Raw genomic sequence first — 19019 nt, forward strand, 5'->3', positions numbered from 1 at the left:
TCTTTCAAAAATCATCTATTTTTGAAAAAAAAGTTTTAAGTTTATTTAGAGAGAGAGAGAGAGTTGAGGAGGCAGAGAGAGAGAGAAGGAGATAGAATCCCAAGCAGGCTCCACACTGTCAGTGCAGAGCCCAGTGCAGGGCTTGAACCCACAAACCACGAGATCATGACCTGAGCTGAAATCAAGAGTTGGATGCTTATCTGACTAAGCCACCCAGGTACCCCCCCAAAATAATCTATTTTATAGATATTTTGACAGTCATTATCATAGTCTATCTATGGTATTTTTTAATTAATCCTTTGTAGTTATTTCTTTTATCATTAAAAATGTGTGTGTTGTGTTAGCTTGCTTTCATGTGATTGCATGCATGTGCATGCTGTCTTTAGTGTTCCTGCAAAACTTTCATTCAGTTTTCTGGTCAAAGAACCAGCTCATGGATATATGTATAACTTCTCCTTTTTAAAAATTTTTGACATTTGCTTTCATCTTTATTTTACTCTTAGTTTATTAAAATTTATTTTCCCTATCTTCTTGAAATGAGTGCTTAGTCTGTTGTAATTGTTTCTGACTTCATGATAAAAGCTTATCTCTCCTATTCTGATTGACAGACTTGCTGGATAAAGGATTCTCAGCTGCATATTTTTTCTGTTTATCACATTGAAGATTTCCTGTGGTTCCTTTCTGGCCTGCCAAGTTTCAGTAGATAGATCTGCCACTAGACTTATGGGTCTTCCCTTATATGTTAGAGCGTGTTTATCCCTAGCTGCCTTTAGAATTTTCTCTTTATCCTTGTATTTTGCCAGTTTTGCTATGATATGTTGTGCAGAGATCGATTCAAGTTACGTCTGAAGGGAGTTCTCTGTGCCTCTTGGATTTCAATGCCTTTTTCCTTCCCTATATCAGGGAAGTTCTCAGCTATGATTTGTTGAAGTATACCTTCAGCCCCTTTCTCTCTTTTTTCCTCTTCTGGAATTCCTGTGATACAGATATTGTTCCGTTTCATTGCATGACTTAGTTCTCTAATTCTCCCCTCATGCTCCTGGATTTTTTTTATTTCTCTTTTTCTTAGCTTCCTCTTTTTCCATAATTTATCTTCTAATTCACCTATTCTCTCCTCTGCCTCTTCAATCCGAGCTGTGGTCATTTGTATTTTATTTTGCACCTCATTTATAGCATTTTTTAGCTCCTCATGACTGTTTCTTAGTCCCCTAATCTCTGTAGCAATAGATTCTCTGCTGTCCTGTATACTTTTTTCAAGCCTAGTGATTAATTTTAGGACTATTATTCTAAATTCTTGTTCCATTATATTGCTTAAATCGTTTTTGATCAATTCGTTAGGTGTTGCTACTTCCTGGGGTTTCTTTTGAGAAGAAATCTTCCGTTTCATCATTTTGGATAGTCCCTGGGGTGGCGTGGAACTGCAGGGCACTTCCCCTGTGCTCTCTGGAGTAACTTGTATTGGTGGGCGGGGCCGCAGTCAGACTGGTGTGTAGCTTATCTTCCCCTCTCCCAGGGGCAGGACTCACAGTGGAGTGGTGAGGCCCCTGTCTGGGCTACTTGCACACTGCCAGGCTTGTGGTGCTGCTTTGATGGGTTCTGGCGTATTAGCCGGGGTGGATGGGTGGATCCGCAAGGTGCACAGGGGCGGGAGGGGCAGGCTTAGCTCACTTTGCCGTCAGTGGTCTGCTTCGGGAGGGTCCCTGCAGCACTGGGAAGGAGGCAGACCCACCAGCGGGATGGATCCACCGAAGCACAGCATTGGGAGTTTGCACGGTGCAAGCAAGTTCGGTGATGGGAAATGGTTCCGTTTGGGATTTCGGCTGGGGGATGGGAGAGGGAGATGGCGCTGGCCAGCGTCTTTGTTCCCCGCCGAGCTGAGCTCTGTCTTCCAGGGCTCAACAACTTTCCCTCCTGGTATTCTCCCGCCCTCCCTGCTCTCTGAGAGCAGAGCTGTTGACTTTTAATATTCCAGATGTTAAGTCCTGCTGGATGTCAGAACTCACTCCGTCTGGCCCCTCCGCTTTTTCACGTCAGACTCGGGGGCTCTGCCTTGCCAGGTAGGCTGCCCCTCCACTGCCCCGGCTCCCTCCCGCCAGTCCTTGTAGCATTTACCGCCTCTCCACCCTTCCTACCCTCTTCCCTGGGCCTCTTGTCTACACTTGGCTCCGGAGAGTCCATTCTGCTGGTATTCTGGCGGGTTTCTGGGTTATTTAGGCAGATGTGGGTGGAATCTAAGTGATCAACAGGACGAGGTGAGCCAAGAGTCCTCCTATGCCACCATCTTCTCTCCAAACTGAAGTGGGGCTTGTGCTTACTGGCAGAGAGGCTCGAGCTGGCCAGATGGGGGGCTCAAGCTCACCCTGACTATCTTTCTTTAAAAATCTTACATGTTATGAGGAATACATGAATGCACATACACACACACACACACACATATATATATATACTTACAAAAATACCATTTTTAAATTTATTTAAATTTTTATCTTAAAAATTTTTTTAAATGTTTATGTATTTTTGATAGAGACAGAGTGTAAGTGGGGGAGGGACAGAGAGAGAGGGAGACAGAATTTGAAGTAGAATCCAAGCTCTGAGCTGTCAGAAGAGCCCGACACGGGGCTCGAACCTACAAACTGTGAGATCATGACCTGAGATGAAGTCGGACACTTAACCAACTGAGCCACCCAGGCATCCCTAAAAATACCACTTTTTAATGAGTGTGGGTTTTGTGATATTTTTGTTACATGAATAGGTCATGCTGTACACATTGCTCTGCAACTTGCTCTTTTAAGAACGTCTTAGCAATTTTTCCAGCTGTTGCATAATATTCTATTATACGGATAGAGTCTATTATTTAATCAACTCTTTGGGGTGCTTGGGTGGCTCAGTCAGTTAAGTGGCCGATTTCAGCTCAGGTCATGACCTCTTGGCCTGTGAGTTCAAGCCCTGGGTCAGGCTCTGTGCTGACAGCTCAGAGCCTGGAGCCTGCTTCTGATTCTGGCTCCCTATCTGCTCCTCTCCTGTTCACTCTCTCTTTCTCTCTCAGAAATTGATAAACATTAAAAAAAATCAACTCCTTTAGTGAACCTGATCTGTTAATTGCCTCTCAAGTAAGATAATTTGCACACTTGTAGTTTATTTTTGCTTCTATGTGTAGTCAAGATAATTGAGACTTAGATCCATATTATTGTTGTTTAATGCATTAGCTTCCCTACAGAGAATTATTTTTGACATTTCTGTTTTCCTTAACTTTGTCCATTATATTGTGAGTCCTTTCAGTCTGAAGAATAAATCTGTCTTTGCTTCAGAGAAATTTTCTTTGAAAAAGAGTTTTTTTTTCATTACTTTGATGTACATAAAATTCATTACTTTGACATAATAGAATTTTCATTACTTTGGTGTACATAAAATTCAACAGCATACACTTAGCCAGTTAGTGGCCAGTTCTTTAGCCTTTGCCTTTTCCAGCTTGGCAATGCAGCCACCAACTTTGAACCCAGGATGTTGCCTCCCCAGCGTCGATGGATCCCATTGTATCTGTCATTGTGATTGGTCCTGATAACTTCCACCAGCTTAGTCAGAGCTCCTTTGTCTTTGGAGTTAACTTATGTGAAGGCGACAGTGGTGCAGGTCTTCCTGTGGACCAGACGCCCAGCCTGGCCTTCTCTTTGATGCAGTAGGGAACCCCCATCTTATAACACAGGGCAGGCAGAAAAACAACCATCTCAATCAGAGCCACATCATGTGCAATCATTACCAGCTGAGCCTTCTTGTTTTCCACCAAGGTGGTGACAGTATTAACCCCAGCTCAAAGGACAGGTGGCCTCTTAGTGGGGACATCCCCTTTGCTGGCAGCTTTCTCCTGAGCCTGGGCCAACAATGTCTGCTTCTTCTTTTGCTTTGTCTCTGGTCTGTATTTGTTGGGCCAGCTTAACCAGTTGAGTAGCTGTTTGGTGGTCCAAGGCCTAGGTGAACTGGTAAATCGCAGGAGGTACTTTTAGATATTTATATAGAGAGAATAGCCCTTTGCTGCTGCAGCTGGATGTAGCAGGGCTATTAGACAAGTGAATGAGGTCCCTTTTGGGCTGGGTGTCCTATCTGATGCCAAAATTCTTGGGCCTTTTCTCAAACGGGATTGACCATCTCCTTGACCTCCTGCTGTTTTGCCACAGCAGGGGCCAGGGCCACCTTCTTCCCCTTAGTCTTCTTGCCTTTTGGCATCTTGGATGGGTGGAGGAGAGACTGGCTCAGAGAAATTTGTATCTATCTATCTATCTATCTATCTATCTATCTATCTATTAACTATTACTTATTGTTTCTCTTCTGCCTCTTCTCTCATTCTGAGTGTGTGTGTATATGCATGTGTACATGTGTATCTCCATAATCTGTTCTTGTATCTCAACTTTTCTTTCATATTTTCAACTCTCTCTTGCCTCTCATTTCTGGGAGAATTTCTTAAAGCAGCCTTTAGAATAATTGATTTGATTTTTGTCATAACTGAATGTACTGTTCGCTTTCTCTATTACATTTTTTTTAATTACGTGATTTTTCATCAGAAACTAGTCTTTCTGGATCCCACAGTGTTCTCTTCTTAGATTCAGTGTCCTCTCAGGTCTTGTCGAGGATATGCTTTTAAAAAGTTTATTTCAGTTCTTTGCAATGAAAAGGCTTCATAAATAGACACTTGCTCTGGTTTTCTCAGAACATTTCCCCTTGGAAAATTAGTTGGTCTTTTTTATATATTTGGGCAATTTTCTCCATTTATTTATCTTTGCAGAAGAGGGTCTTTGAGTTTTGGAATTTGTGATAAATTTTGTCAGATTTGTCTCCTAGTTTGAGACTAAGAGTAATCTTTATATTTTCTATAGGTTTTTTAATTTATTACTTCCCTCTTGTTTCTTGCTTATCCCCAGATAAGGAGCATAATCATTTATGAACAATTAGAAGGGTGTGCTAGCCAAAGGCAGTTGTGAGGGAGAGAACCTTGCTATAGTGCTGAAAGGCTTCTTGTCTTTGTTTACTGTAGCTACTTGAATTATCCAAAGCACTGCCACTTTTCTCTAACTGGCACAAAGTTAGGCTCCTCCTGATGCTGAGGGACAGAAAACCATATCATGTGAAGAATAGAGGAAGTCAAGTTATTTGGTCTAGAATGGAAATTTATAGGAGATGTGATAAGTTTCTTCAGTAGCTGAAGGGCTGTCACAAGAACAATTATACTTGTTCTATGTAGCCCCAGGTGGTAGAATTATTTTAGAAGAGTACTGTCTTAAATTCAAGGAAGGAGGATTACTATAACTGACACTGCTGCTCATTTGAATATTTGACTCCAAATTTCAACCATTCATTCAGATATTACCTACACTTTAGATGTTACCATGTTGTAACAGTGTGCTACATGGCTAACCATGTGCCTATGTGAGGTACTGGAAAGAGGCTATGCACGCATTGGCTTTGTCATTTACTCACAGAGGTAACTCAAGGCCAGCAATGGCCAGAAGAGTCTTTCTCACACTGCATTACTCTCTCCTGCCTCTTCCACTTTTAAGAGCCCTTGTGATTTCATTGGGTCCATGCAGATAATCCAGGATAATCACCCTATTTTATTTTAAATTTGGCTGACTACAATCTTAATTCCATATTCTATTTTAATTTCCCTTTGCCATGTAAAGTAACATATTCATAGGTCCTGGGGATTAGAATGTGAACATTTTATTCTGCCTACCACATTTTCCAAAGCAATGTCATAAGAAAGAGATGGACAGAGTTCATGCAAATGAAGTAGGTAATGATTATCACCTTAAGTATTAAGAAATTGAGGTCAAATAATTACCTAAAGAAAAAAAGATAAGAATGGAAAGTAGCAGTTCTCTGAGGATGATACCTCTGTGAGGTAGGCCATATGGGCCAGCACTAACACTGGGTCTGGAGTTATAGGAGGTGGTTTCCTCGAGCTGGTGAAGGCAAGACAAGGATAGATAAGAGAAAAAGGGGAAGGAGGATTATAGTACTAATGCTTTAATCTCATCTTGGCTTCTCTAGTCCCTCAGCTCACTTCCAATTGGTGCTATTGGTACTTGTTCCCAATTCATATATTCTAATAGTATATCTAATTGGGGAGAAACACTAATGAACGAATAATAAACAGGTCTCTGTATTTTAGAGCTAAATAAACATGATCTCTTTGGGGGAGTTCACCATATGATGTAGTAGCAAGTGGGGAAAGCAAGACTCTAGGTATTGGAGACCAAGGCAAGAGGGTGTGTTCACTCGAGGTGCTCATAGAGAAGACAGACCATCTCTTTTGTAAGACTGATCATCTACCTCATTGTGTAAGGCGAGAATTATCCAGGTCCTCAAAGGCACAGGAGATATGGCCAGGCACCTAGCTGAAGGAGTGCCCACATTCATAGCAGAGTGTAGGCTGGCCAGGCCTGGTAGCTCCACTGTCCACCATGCTGCAGACCAGGTGGTTAGATCTGCTGGGTGTGGCTTTGGGGTGGGACAATATGCAGATTCCTGTTTGTGTATTACTCCAGATGACCTTTGAGATGAGTCATGAGACCCTGTACTTGGCAGTGAAACTGGTGGATCACTACCTTATGGAGGTAATATGCAAGAGGGACAAGCTCCAACTCCTTGGTTCCACTGCGTTTCTGATTGCAGCAAAATTTGAGGTGAGCCCAAGTTCATAGAGCCTGGAGATAATTAACCAAGTTTCTGTCTGAGTCAGATGTGTATGTACGTGTATGTTTACAAAAATCAGTATGTATGTAGGCATATGTGTGCATGTATCATATACATGTATATGCACACAAACACATACATGCTTATACTTGCATATATGTGTGCCTGTGTGTGTGTGTGTACAGATACATACATACAAACAAAAATAATATTACCTACCTTTTTGGGTCTCTTTCTTAGCAATGAAGCTTGTGTTAGGTGGCAATCGCGGTGTGTTTGTTTCCTGGCGTCCACAGGGTTCTTTCATTTCCTCTTTGAAGACGTGTGTATGTGGTTATGTGCCTAGTTAAATAGGTTGTTCTTTGTAAATCTTCCTGTTGATCCATAATTCTGTGCCCTCCTACCACACCCTTTTTTTCTTCTGCCAACTCCATCTCTACCTAGTGGAGTCTTGAACTTCATATATAAGAAAGCAGTTCCAAACCTGGGTGCTGGAGACATTTAAGAGAAAATGACCTCATGTAGATGGTAATGAGTCCAGGTGAAATAGTTATTTTTGAAGTAGCATTATAAAAGCAAGTAGCAGGCCTTTCCTTTATAACCATAATCCATCTCATTTATCTGGTTCTTTCCTCTTCTTTAGATGCTAAATGATCTTATTCAACTTATTTTTCTATAGATAGGCTAGTTGTGTGAAACCTTGGGTTTAGAAGCAGAGAGATAGCAACTTTTACTGCATTCCAAGAGCTTTAGAGCTGTAGGTTTGTTTTTGTGATCCCTCGCTCACTCCCTCTCCAACTTTATCCCTAACTTGCTTCATGCTTCCCTCCCTCCTTTACTCCTTCACTCCCTCACTCCCTACCATGATCACAGACCTCCCTCCCTCATCAGTCCTCCCTCTTTTGCTCCTTACCTCCTCTCTCCTTCCCTTTCTTACAGCTCTTGCTTCACTTCCCTCCTTGCTTCCCTTCTGCCCTTGCTCTCTAGCTCTCTTCCTTTTTCCAGCCTTCTGTCTATCCCTCTCTCATTCCTCCATCCCTGCCTTATACACTCATCCACTCCAAACTGGGTTTCCTTCCTGCATCACTTCTTCTATCACTGTTTCTCTCCTTCCCTAGTTCCCTCTCTCCCCTCCTCCCAACCTAATTCCATCCATCCCTCCTTCTGTGTCTCTCTTTCTGCCACAACCCCTTACTCTGTTCCACTCAATCTTCTTCCCACCCTCCCTTACTTCTTCCCTCCTTTTCTTTTCCCTTCCCTTGCTCTCTTCTCCCGTCCCATCTCTCCTTAGTCCCCACCTCATTCCTTTCAGGCTTCCTCCCTCCTCCTATTTTGCTTCCCCCTCCCATCCTCCCTTCCTTCCTTTTCTGTAAATGCCTTCTCTCCCTTCCTTGAGTGCTCCTTCCCACCCTATCTCCCACCCTTGCTCCCTGGTACTCTGGCACCATGACTGTCTCTAATTCTAGCTATTTCCCATCCTCCTCTCATCTTCTTCCCTTGTTTCTCCGCTCTTTTCTCCTGCCCTCCCTTGCTCTTTTCCTACTTTCCTCTCTGGTTCACTTCCTTCCCTACTCACTTGCTCCCTGGTTCTCTTGTTCCCCCTCACTGTCTGCTCCCTCTAAGCTCTACCTCTTGATAGCTCCCTCTAACATGTTCACTTCCTCCCACCCATGCTCCCTTCCATCCTCTTTCCCTCCCTCTCTAGGTCTCTCCTTCCTTCCCACCTTCTCTGACTCACTTCCTCCCTCCATCCCTTCCTTTATCCCTAGCCTCCTTTCCCTTCTCCCTCTCTCCTTTTTTCCTCCATCACTGTGTCTCTTTCTCTCTCGTTTATTGCTTCCCTGTGTGGCTCATTTCCTTCCCTGTTCACTCACTCCCTGGTTCATTCCTTGCTCTCCTTCCCTCTCTCCTTCCCTCCTCACCCTCCTCCTTCCTTCCCCTACCTAGGGCCATCTTTATGGCTTAGCAAGTGCTCCATGCCTCAGCCCCAAGGGGACTAAAAAGAAGTTGGGAATCACTGGCCAACAGCAGAAGGAGGAGCAGAGTGCAAAGAGGCACTACTTAGCAAATCTTGGAACCAGGAGCACTCCTCTTCTGGTTGTCAGGACGAAGGGCCCCACTATGTTTTTTTGGAGAAGGGGTGTGTTCCCCTCCTGTGGGGGGTAGGGAAATACAGAAAGACTTTTGCAAGGGGAGGTGTGGAAATGGTATGAGAAGAGAAGAAAGGAAGGAACCACTGGTGAGTAGAGCAAAGAAAGGGAGAGTTTCTTGTCCTGGTGTTGGTGCTAGGTGCTGTGTTAACTTGAGCTATTTGCATACTCTTTCTGTGCCTCAATTTCCTTGTCTGCAGACTACAGGCTTGGTCTAGTCTGAGATATAAAAATAGAGAAAGATGTGGGAAGAACACTGGGGTGGGAAGTTAGGTGTAGCTGCATAAAAGATGCAGGGGGTCTTCCTGCCTCCTAGTCTTCTCCCCACAACCAAGTTTCAACCTGCAGAGGGCAGAACATGTTAAGGTGCTCCTGGATCTGGGTTCTTCTCACCCTTGGCCTGGTCTCCATCTTTCCAGTCTAGCCCCCAAGCACATCCTCCCACCCCCTGCAGTCCTTCCTCAGTCTCTGCTTAGGCTCTCTCTGTGGCTGCCTGCCTGTCTCTCACTGCCTACTACCCTAGTAGTGCCCCTCCCAAACATCCATATTAATTTCTTAGACTAGGAAACAAAGTATGGGCTTATTTTCTCTCTCTAGCTCCACTTTCCATGGTCTCCTTTCCTCCCTTCCCTCCCTTCCCTCCCTCCCCCCCTTTCCCCAGAGCAAGTCTTAGATTTCCATTCCAGGTTTTCACTCATTAATAGAGAGATCATTGCTCCCAGTTCCTGTGTCATATTATACCACTTCTAACAGTAAGAATATACCCCAAGAGGCCCTGTTCTCTCTCCAGTAGTACAGTGTGGGGGCAGACTTCTCCTATGTCTCTGATTTTGTTTTTCAGATGGATCACTGAAGTCAACAGAAGTTTGCTCTCAGAGCTACCCTGAAGGTTTATGCTGGGACATGTTATTGCCTCCTCTCCTTCACTTCTTTCCCCCACTGCCTTTTACCTCAAAGCAGAGAGGAGTGGGCTGTCTTTGCCTGGTTATGACTGTCTCTCCTCTCCACCCATAGGAATCTTGCCCACCTTGTGTGGATGACTTCCTGTACATCTGTGATGATATTTATCAGCGAGATGAGATGCTCACCATGGAAATCAGCATCCTGCAGACCCTCAAATTTGATATCAACATTCCCATTGCCTATCATTTTCTGCGAAGATATGCTAGGGTAAGAGGGAGGAGGCACATCCGCATTCTCCCCACTACTGGGTTAGTCTTTTCCATACCCAGAGTGGCCACCTGAGTGGCAGGAAAAGGGAAAGGGGCTGTGGTGTGTGTGTGGGGGGTGCTAGGGAATTTCTTCTTCAATCTGTCCTCCTAGATTGGCAATCTTTATGAAGTATGGGGGTAACAAAATTGCAGATTTTCGTGGCATGCCCTTAAGTTTAGGTAAAGGCAGCGTAGGGGAGGGGAAGAAGATTCCTTGATCAGGAAGGAATATGTGGGAAGTTTGGGGGAGATGCTGGTAAAGCTCTCTTCATCTGAGTATTAGTTACAGGGGAGGTCACTTTGTAATTATTTATTGTATTATACAAGTACACATGTGTACTTTTGTCTGTGTGTTATTGGTTATATATATTTTTAAAAAGAGTCAAACAAGAAAAGAGAAGTTCTTTTGAGGCATGGAATATTTCTAGGGTGGAGCCAGGTGCAGAGTTACAGTTGGATAAATTGATAAATTGGCTAAAAACCCTAAAGGGAGCAAATCCTATTGCCGATTTCAGAATCCTACCCCCGCTAAAGATTCTGTACTTTGGGGGGTAGGGTCCTTCATACGAGTCATGGTAGCAGGAGAGGTAACTTGTTCAGGCAGAGAGCCATTTAGGCCTGAGTTCGGATAACTAGAGAGAATGGGTACAGGGGGTCTTCTGCTTGGTGCTGGTTTTCTGAATTGGTTGCTGAGCCAGTGTTCTTGCTACCTTTAGTGCCTCCATGCCAGCATGAAGACGCTGACTTTGTCCCGCTTCATTTGTGAGATGACTCTGCAGGAATACGACTATATCCAGGAGAGGGCTTCCAAGCTAGCTGCTGGCTCCTTCCTCCTGGCCCTCTACATGAAGAAGCTCGGACACTGGGTAAACAAATACTTGCTGGGGGCAAGGGGTTGAGATTTAAAAGCACAGAGTCAGCAACCTAAGTGCCCTTTGATGGATGAATGAATAAAGAAGATGTGGTGTGTACACACACACACACACACACACACACACACACACACACTGGAATGTTACTTAGCCGTAAAAAAGAATAAAATCTTCCCATTTGTGACAACATGGATACACTTAGAGGATATTATACTAAGTGAATTAAGAGAAAGACAAATACTGTATTATTTCACTTATATGTGGGATCTAAAAAAAATGAAACAAACATTCATAAATATGGAGAACAAACTGGTGAGGGGAGAGGGGTGAGGGGATGGATGAAATAGGTGAAGGGTATTAAAAGGTAAAAATTTCCAGTTACAAAATAAATAAGTCATAGGATGTATAGTACAGCATAGGGAATATAGTCAGTAATATTGTAATAATGTTGTATGGGGGCAGATGGTAGCTACACTTATCCTGGTGAACATTTCATAATGTATGTAAATGTTGAATCACTATGTTATACACCTGAAACTAATGTAGTATTGTATGTTGCCTGTACTTCAATTAAAAAGAAAAAAAACACAAGGTCCATTCAGGAGGAAGGTGTAAATTAGGGTCATGGGAAACTCAGTGACAAAACCGCTGCATACCCACGGTTATAAATTCTTTGACATCTCAATGTGTTAGGAGCCTGGCTGCCTAAAGGGCTTTTACAGCAATGGTTTTAAATTATTTTATTTTCTTAGTCACAGTACCCCTTGTTCCAAAGAAAGCCCAATATCACGAAACAGACTCGTTTGAAGTTATTCTGGTTGCAGCAGAGGGTAGGATGGGCCCCCTTCTCACCTAGCCCCATTTTATCCCTGCCTCATGCAGTCCCCTCAGCAAGGTTGCTCTCCACTTCCCTGAGGGAGCTTATTGGAACAGAATTTGAGAGGCACAGACCCAGAAAACAGAGTTGTGAAAGCAACTGTCCATGTGTCTAATGGGGGACTCAGAGGTACAGTATGGTGCTCTTCTCTGAAGAGGAAGGTGCCTAAAGCCTTCTTCCCCAGTACAAAATAAAACTCCTAAGCTCTTCCAACCTAGAAATCCTGGAACTACTACTGTTGGGAAAAGCTATGTGTACTGAGAAAGAATCTTATAAACAGTTGTGTGAACTCGACAAGTCATACTGAAATTTCTTGGGACAGAGAAAGCATTCAACAAATGGCAGTGATGTTGATGAAAAAGAAAAAAAATGGCTAGCATTTATTGAGTGCTTACACAGTGATGTGAGTACTTTGTTTATTAATGTTTAATCCTCACAAAATCAGTACAATTATCCCTACTTTACAGATAAGAAATAACTTCCCAGATTTTGCTAATGAGGGGCAGAGCTAGTCTTTGGGGATTAGGAGTAGTGTTCACATTGTATACCTACTGTGTAATCAGAAGTGATGTGGCCATAGCTTTGGAACTGTGGCCCCAGATGCCCCATGCTATGCCAGGCTTTGACCTTTGGATCCTGGGGAAATGTGATAGGTGCTGAGGGAGACAGTTGAGGGACTCAGGGAAGCAAACTGCTTGCTAACCACTACAGAAATATATCAGTGTTTTAACACTTGGCATGGCTGTACCAGTGAGTATTGGCTAAATGTGAACCATGATCTGAATCCAGGTAGTATGGCTACACAGTCCTCTGTGCTGTGTATACTGCTTCTATAGATAAGAAAGGTTTCACAGAGGAGGGTACTTTTAAGTTGGGTCTTGAAAGATTCGTAGGAACGTGTGAGAGAAGACATTCTTGGTAGAGGGAATGAGAATTGAAAAGATGTGAAGGCAATAAGAAAAAAGTATGATGTTTTCAGGGCAGAATAAGGCACTTTCTATAGATAGAGCAGAGGATATATTAATAGGGAATAGTGAGAGATGAGACCAGAATAATAGGGTGTCATCAGATTGTGAGAGACCTTTGATACCAAGCTGAGACCCACTCTATACTAAGGCGTTGGAAAGTTTTTATGCAGAGGAGTGACCTACTCCTGTTTCTGTGTTTTGGAAACAGCACCGGTATAGCAGTATAGAAAGTGAATTAAATGAGAGAGAGTGCAAAAGTGGGAACACTAGTGAGTAGGCTTTCATAATAGTCAAGATGAAGCATTGGGGCCTGAGCCTGTGCAGTGACAAAGGGGCCATTGATCTTATTTGACACACTCAATATAATGTGTTACCCCTTGTGTTACTCCCCTGCTCAGCATGCCAATGATTCCCCTTTCCCTGTGGCAGTTGTTTCTAAACAGTATTTAGCAGAGCCCTGGGATTCCTTTAGAAGTGTCTCAGGGGCCATGTAAAAGGTAAAGGGATACAAACTGGTGGGTTTGTCAGCTCCCACCCCTAATTGCAGGTAAGATATTTGGGCTTCCAGATAAGATGTTTGAAAAAAAAGGAGTTCAGGGAAAATAATTTAGACATTTTTTAGAAAACCACTGCCTTACAGAATAAACCTTTTTTTTCTCTACCTGTGGAGGTCCCACTTGACTTTCAACACCCATTGCAGATGTGTCTTCCTCTACAAAGCTTTCTGTGACTCCTGGAGAAAGTTCATGGGTCCTGCTGCTCTGCTCCTCCAGTGTCCCATTCTCACTTCCATTATAGCCTTTCCCATATGTTCTGTAATTCTCTGCATGCATGTCTGTCTCCCCCACTACAGGTTCCTTAGGGGCAGGAACCTGGGTCATCTTTGCATTCACAGCAGCCTACGCAGGACTTGGTAATATTAATCCTAGCTAGCATGTCTCAGGCACTTACTATGTGCTAGACTCTGTTCCCTATGCATTGTGTATATTAACTCATTTAATCCTGTGATGTAATTACTGTAATGATCCCCATTTGGCATAGTGGGAAACTGGGCGCCAAGAAATTAATAACTGGCTCAAGTTCCTGCTGTTGGTAGAGCTAGAATTTGAACCCAAGCAGTTTGCCTCTGGAACCTTTGTTCTCAAATGCTCTGCTATATTACTTCTGCCACATAATGGGAAGCCTTAAAATTGAATGAGAAAATAAATGCATGGGATGATAGCTCTTAGAGCCAGGGAAGAGGAGCTGCCTTAAATTCCTGTGGTCTGTTGATTTGGGACCTTAAGTTTATTCTGAGGTTTGCCTGGCCACCCGCTCTTCACCTGAGAGCAAGTACATTACAAAGCCAGTCATGTTCCTTAGATTCTTTAGTGGACTTTGACTTACATGAATACCTACCACGGGGCTAATGTTCAACTGGTAAGTATAGGTATATGGTACATACGTACTATGGATTGCCATACCACTAGTTCACAGCTGGAACCTAGTCTTCTAGGAAGTACTCTATAATTGTTGGTCAGTGTCTGCACTGTATGCATTTTTGAAATGTTTGACTATCTTCCCTACCTATACCATGTATAGGAGGTTTGGACTTGGGGTAGTAGAGAGAGAGGAAGGGTCTACTTCCTGTGGTAAAAGTCACTGTTCATGTTGCTTCTTCCAGGCTCCTGCCCTGGAGTATTGCAGTGGCTACAAGACCTCTGATCTTCACCCCTTGGTCAAGCAGCTAAACATCCTGCTGACTTTGCATCCTTGCAGTAGGCTCAAGACTGTGCATTCTAAGTATTCTCACCGGTAAGTACCAAGCTCCAGTGAGGATGAGTTTGTGCTTAGCCATTGGGAGGCGGGCTAGCTTCACTTAAGGAAAAAGATTTAGTACTGTTCACTTTACTTTCTGCTTTAGGGTTAAAGCAAGATAGGGAACCAAGAGCCCTATGTCCCACTTAGTCCATGGACCCTGTTTGCTTTGGCCCATTTTACACTGAGCAGGCCCCTCTTCCTTTTGCAGGGTCTTCTTTGAAGTCACCAAAATCCCCCCCTTGGACACATTGAACCTGGAGGATATCTTGAACTACTGCTAATTCTGAGGCTGAGGATCTGGCACTCTGGCAGCAGCCAGGGTCAGGCAGGCATTTAAGTAAGCTGTTATTTATTCTGTCTTGGAATTTGTCTTTTAATCACTTTTCTTTCTTTTTACTCTTTTGTTTATCTTTTCCCAAATTGGTAATGTTGTAAATAGTTGTTTTTTTAATGAAGGAAAAGAAATTATTGTTGTATTTGATTAGAAATTTAATAAAAAAATTAATGTTTATCGTTAAAATGGCTCACCTCCTCTCTTACTGCTCAGGAGCTCCATGCATAGTCCAGGGATGTGTTTTCCCTGTGCCTAAAGGATCTAGCTTATCCAATTTCCTTCTCTGTTTGGAGACTTGCTCTTTATGGGAAGAAGAATTGAACCTAGGGTATGAATTGAAGGATGAGTCTGTGGAAGGAGGATCCTAGGGGGGTTAGCGCCCAGTCCAAGGAGAGAGAGCCCTACTGGACACACAGGTCTCAGTGTTCAGATCTGGGGAAGCTGGGAGTGTGGGCCAGTACTCTTTGGTCCCCATCTCAAGTTGCTTGCTTTGTTTCTTCCTAGATGATGAAAAGGTGGGGAACAGACTTTTAACCCAAATATAACCCTACTTTCATAGTTAAGCAGCTTCCTCGAGTCTAAATTTGAAAAGCTGCTTGGAGTGGCACACCAGAACCTCTTTTGGACCTTATCTTCTGTCAAGAGGGAAAATTTCCACCTGTTCAATCAGTGAGATGTCCTATGAATGCAAGCATCAACCGTTTGCACAACGTTAATTTATAAAGCCTTAAGGAGGTTCTCCTCTCTCTCCCTATCCATCCTACCTTTGGGGTGATGTGTATTAGTACAGCTATCTTAGTTGTTAGCAGAGGAGTTGAATCTACTTCATGCCAGATGACAAAGAGCCACTGCCTTAATCCTGCCTCTAAGACCTCTGGGACCTCCCCACAATCTGGTGACTGCAGTTAAGTAATGTCTGTCACAGCGGAAGACCTCTAGGACCCTATTCTAGTACTATGACTGGCATTTGCCAGTCTTAGTCTGTGCTCATTTGTTACCACTTGTCAAATGTTTGAATATCAGTCCTGAGGGTAGGAATCTGGTAGAGGGGACAATCCCATGGAGAAATTTGGGGGAAAATACCACACCAATTCTAGCCCCAGATGCCCCATGCTATTCTGGTCACATCACCTTTTGTGGTTGGGGACAGGAGGGAGGGCATTCGGAGCCCTTAGATGTCTTAGTGCTTTCTTTTCTCTTTGTGTCAGTTTTCCATTCCCCCTCCAAACCTGCTTTTCCCTGGCAACCAGACATCACTGGGTTCCCACCTGCCCTGTTCTACTTGTATTCAAGGTGACTACAGGGCACAGCTAGAGATCTAAGCAGCTTGGCAGTGATTCAGCTTGCATAGCCAACTTGGCATAAACATGCTGAAAGCACTAGGCTGGAATTCCTCTTGCAAATTCCAGCCTCACTGAAAGGAAGTGTCTTATACCTGCTTTTTAATGCTGGAGCTTCATCAGAGGAAAACATAAGCTGGTTTGATTATTCTGCCCTCCACCCCCCACCCTGCCCCACACCTGTTTTCAACTCTGTTCTTTAGAGGTGATAATGAAACCATCAATCATTTGTGGTGTTGTCCTTGCACATGTCTCAAAATTTATACTTATCACTACATCAAAATGAAGATAGCTATGAGACTTGGATCTTGTTATTTAGTTCTTTCTTAAAGAAGCACATCTAATTCTTTATCAAGAATTTGTCTTTTTAAATTTTTTAATGTTTATTTTTGAGAGAGAGAGCGAGTGAGCGCTCACACGTGAGTGGGGGAGGGGCAGAGAGAGAAGGAGACACAGAATCCAAAGCAAGTTCCAGGTTCTGAGCTGTCAGCACAGAGCCCAATGTGGGGCTTGAACTCACGAACTGCAAGGTCATGACCTGAGCCAAAGTCAGACGCTCAACCAACTGAGCCACCCAGGTGCCCCAAGAATTTTGTTTTTAATTTTGATGAACCTAGATCCGTGTAACTAGTTTTCTTTGTAACTTTAGGTATTTGTAAAAGTTTTATTGAGATACAATTCACATGCTGCACAATTCACCCATTTAAAGTATGCAATTCAATAGTTTTCAGCATATTCACAGAGTTGTACATCTATAGCCATAATCTAATTTTGGAACACTTTCATCACCCCCCCAAAAATAACCCATATCCACTTGGAGTTAATCCCAGTCCCCCCACGCCCCCACCCGACTCCCCCACTCCCAGCACCAAGCAACCACTAATTTTTCTGTCTCTATTGATTTGCCTATTCTGGACATTTCATATAAACTAAATACAATGTGTAGCCCTTTGTAGGCTTCTTTCTCTTAGCATAATGTTTTCAAAGTTCATCTGTGTTGCAGCAGGTGTTAGTATTTCACTTCTTTGTATTGCTGAGTGATATTCCATTGTATGAATATACCACATTTTGTTTTATCTCGTCCCACACTTTTGGCTATTATGAGTAATTCTGCTATGAGCACTCATGAACAAGTTTTTGTGTGGACATACGTTTTCATTTCTCTTGTCAATATACTTAGAAGTGGAATTGCTGGATTATGCACTATTTTACATCCCCATGAGCGGTATATGAGGGTTTCAATTTCTCTACATTCTTTTGAACACTTGTTGTCTTTTTAATTATAGCTATCCTACTGGGTGTAAAGTGGTATGTGATTATGGTTTTGATTTGCATTTCCCTGATGGCTGATGATTTGAGCATTTTTTTTCATGTGCTTATTTGCCATTTGTTTATCCTCTTTGGAGAGATGTCTATTCAAATTCTTCACCGATCTTTACTTGGGTTATTTGTCTATTACTGAGTGGTAAGAATTCTTTATATATTCTGGATCATATAGATGATTTGCAAGTATTTTCTCTGATTCTGTGGATTGTCTTTTCACAATTGATATTGTCTTGATATTGTCATTATCAAGACAGTCTTGAGAGTTCTATTTGAAACGTAAAAGTTTTCGGGGCGCCTGGATGGCTCAGTCAGTTAAGCGTCTGACTTTGGCTCAGGTCATGATCTCGCAGCTGGTGAGTTTGAGCCCTGCGTCGGGCTCTGTGCTGAGAGCTCAGGCCCTAGAGCCTGCTTCAGAATCTGTCTCCCTGTCTCTCTGTCCCTCCCCTGGCTCGTACTCTGTCTCTCTCAAAAAAATGAACATTAAAAAATTTAAAAAATGAAACATAAAAGTTTTTTATTTTGATGAAGTCAAATTTATCCTTTTTTTTTTTTTTTGATATTTTTGGCTTTTGTGTCACATCTCAGAAACCATTGCCTAGTCCAAGATCATGAAGATTTATTCCCATGTTTTCTTCTAGGAGTTTTACAGTTTTACATTTAATTCTTAAATCTATTTTGAATTAATTTTTCTATATGGTGTAATGTAGGTGGACAACTTCATTTTCTTACATGTGGATATTCAGTTGTTCTAGCACCATTTCTTTAAAAGACTAATATTTTCTCCACTTTCTTCTGGGCTCTTGATTCTATCCTGTTTACCTATATGTTTATCCTTATACCAGTACCATACCATCTTGATTATTGTAGCTTTCTAATAAGTTTTGGAATCGGGAAATTGTGAGTTCTCACACTTTGCTCCTCTTTTTCAGTATTGTTTTGGCTATGCATTTCTAAATGAATTTTAGCATCAGTTTGTCAATTTCTGAAAAGAAAGCTGGGATTTTGATAAAGATTGCATTGAATTTGTGGGCCAATTTAGTGAGTATTTCCATCTTACCCATATTACATCTTCTAATCTATGAATGTGTATTTTGTGCCAGTCTCAGCCTTTTGATAACCAGTGTTGTGTTTGGACCTGCTCTGATCCTTGTGGTTCTTATTATGATTACAAGACACCCTTAGCAGTAACCATCAAGAAACTCCAAAAGAGACAAGGTTTATTACTTAGAAATTACACAGCACATGTAGAGTCACACAGCAAGGTCTAGGGATGCTGGGGGAAGAGGGAGAGGCAAAGGGAGAGCACTTGTGTGCACAGGACTAGGGTTCTGCTTCTATTTAGGTTGATGGGGTCAGGGTGGGAACCTAGGGTTTTGTGAGCTCATTCTTTATTGGCGACTTTAAAACCTAAGAGCAAGAATTTAAATTATGGAAAGAGAAAAACATTTGGCTGG

The 19019-nt window shown here is 42.7% G+C and overlaps 1 protein-coding gene and 1 pseudogene across 1 annotated transcript in view; one reads left to right on the forward strand and one right to left on the reverse strand.

Annotated features, from left to right (window-relative positions):
- Positions 1–15081, forward strand: part of CCNB3 (cyclin B3) — a 57618-nt gene extending 42537 nt beyond the window's left edge. The window contains exons 7-11 of the mRNA XM_030306163.2: positions 6540–6677; positions 9852–10007; positions 10765–10914; positions 14429–14559; positions 14774–15081. Of these exons, the coding sequence (XP_030162023.1) occupies positions 6540–6677; positions 9852–10007; positions 10765–10914; positions 14429–14559; positions 14774–14846 (648 nt within the window). The 3' untranslated portion in view covers positions 14847–15081. The remainder of the gene's footprint in view (positions 1–6539; positions 6678–9851; positions 10008–10764; positions 10915–14428; positions 14560–14773) is intronic.
- LOC116737909 lies at positions 3412–4221 on the reverse strand (annotated as a pseudogene).
- Positions 15082–19019: the final 3938 nt, after the last annotated feature.

This window comes from Lynx canadensis, chromosome X (genome assembly GCF_007474595.2).
Source record: "Lynx canadensis isolate LIC74 chromosome X, mLynCan4.pri.v2, whole genome shotgun sequence".
Lineage (NCBI taxonomy): Eukaryota > Metazoa > Chordata > Mammalia > Carnivora > Felidae > Lynx > Lynx canadensis.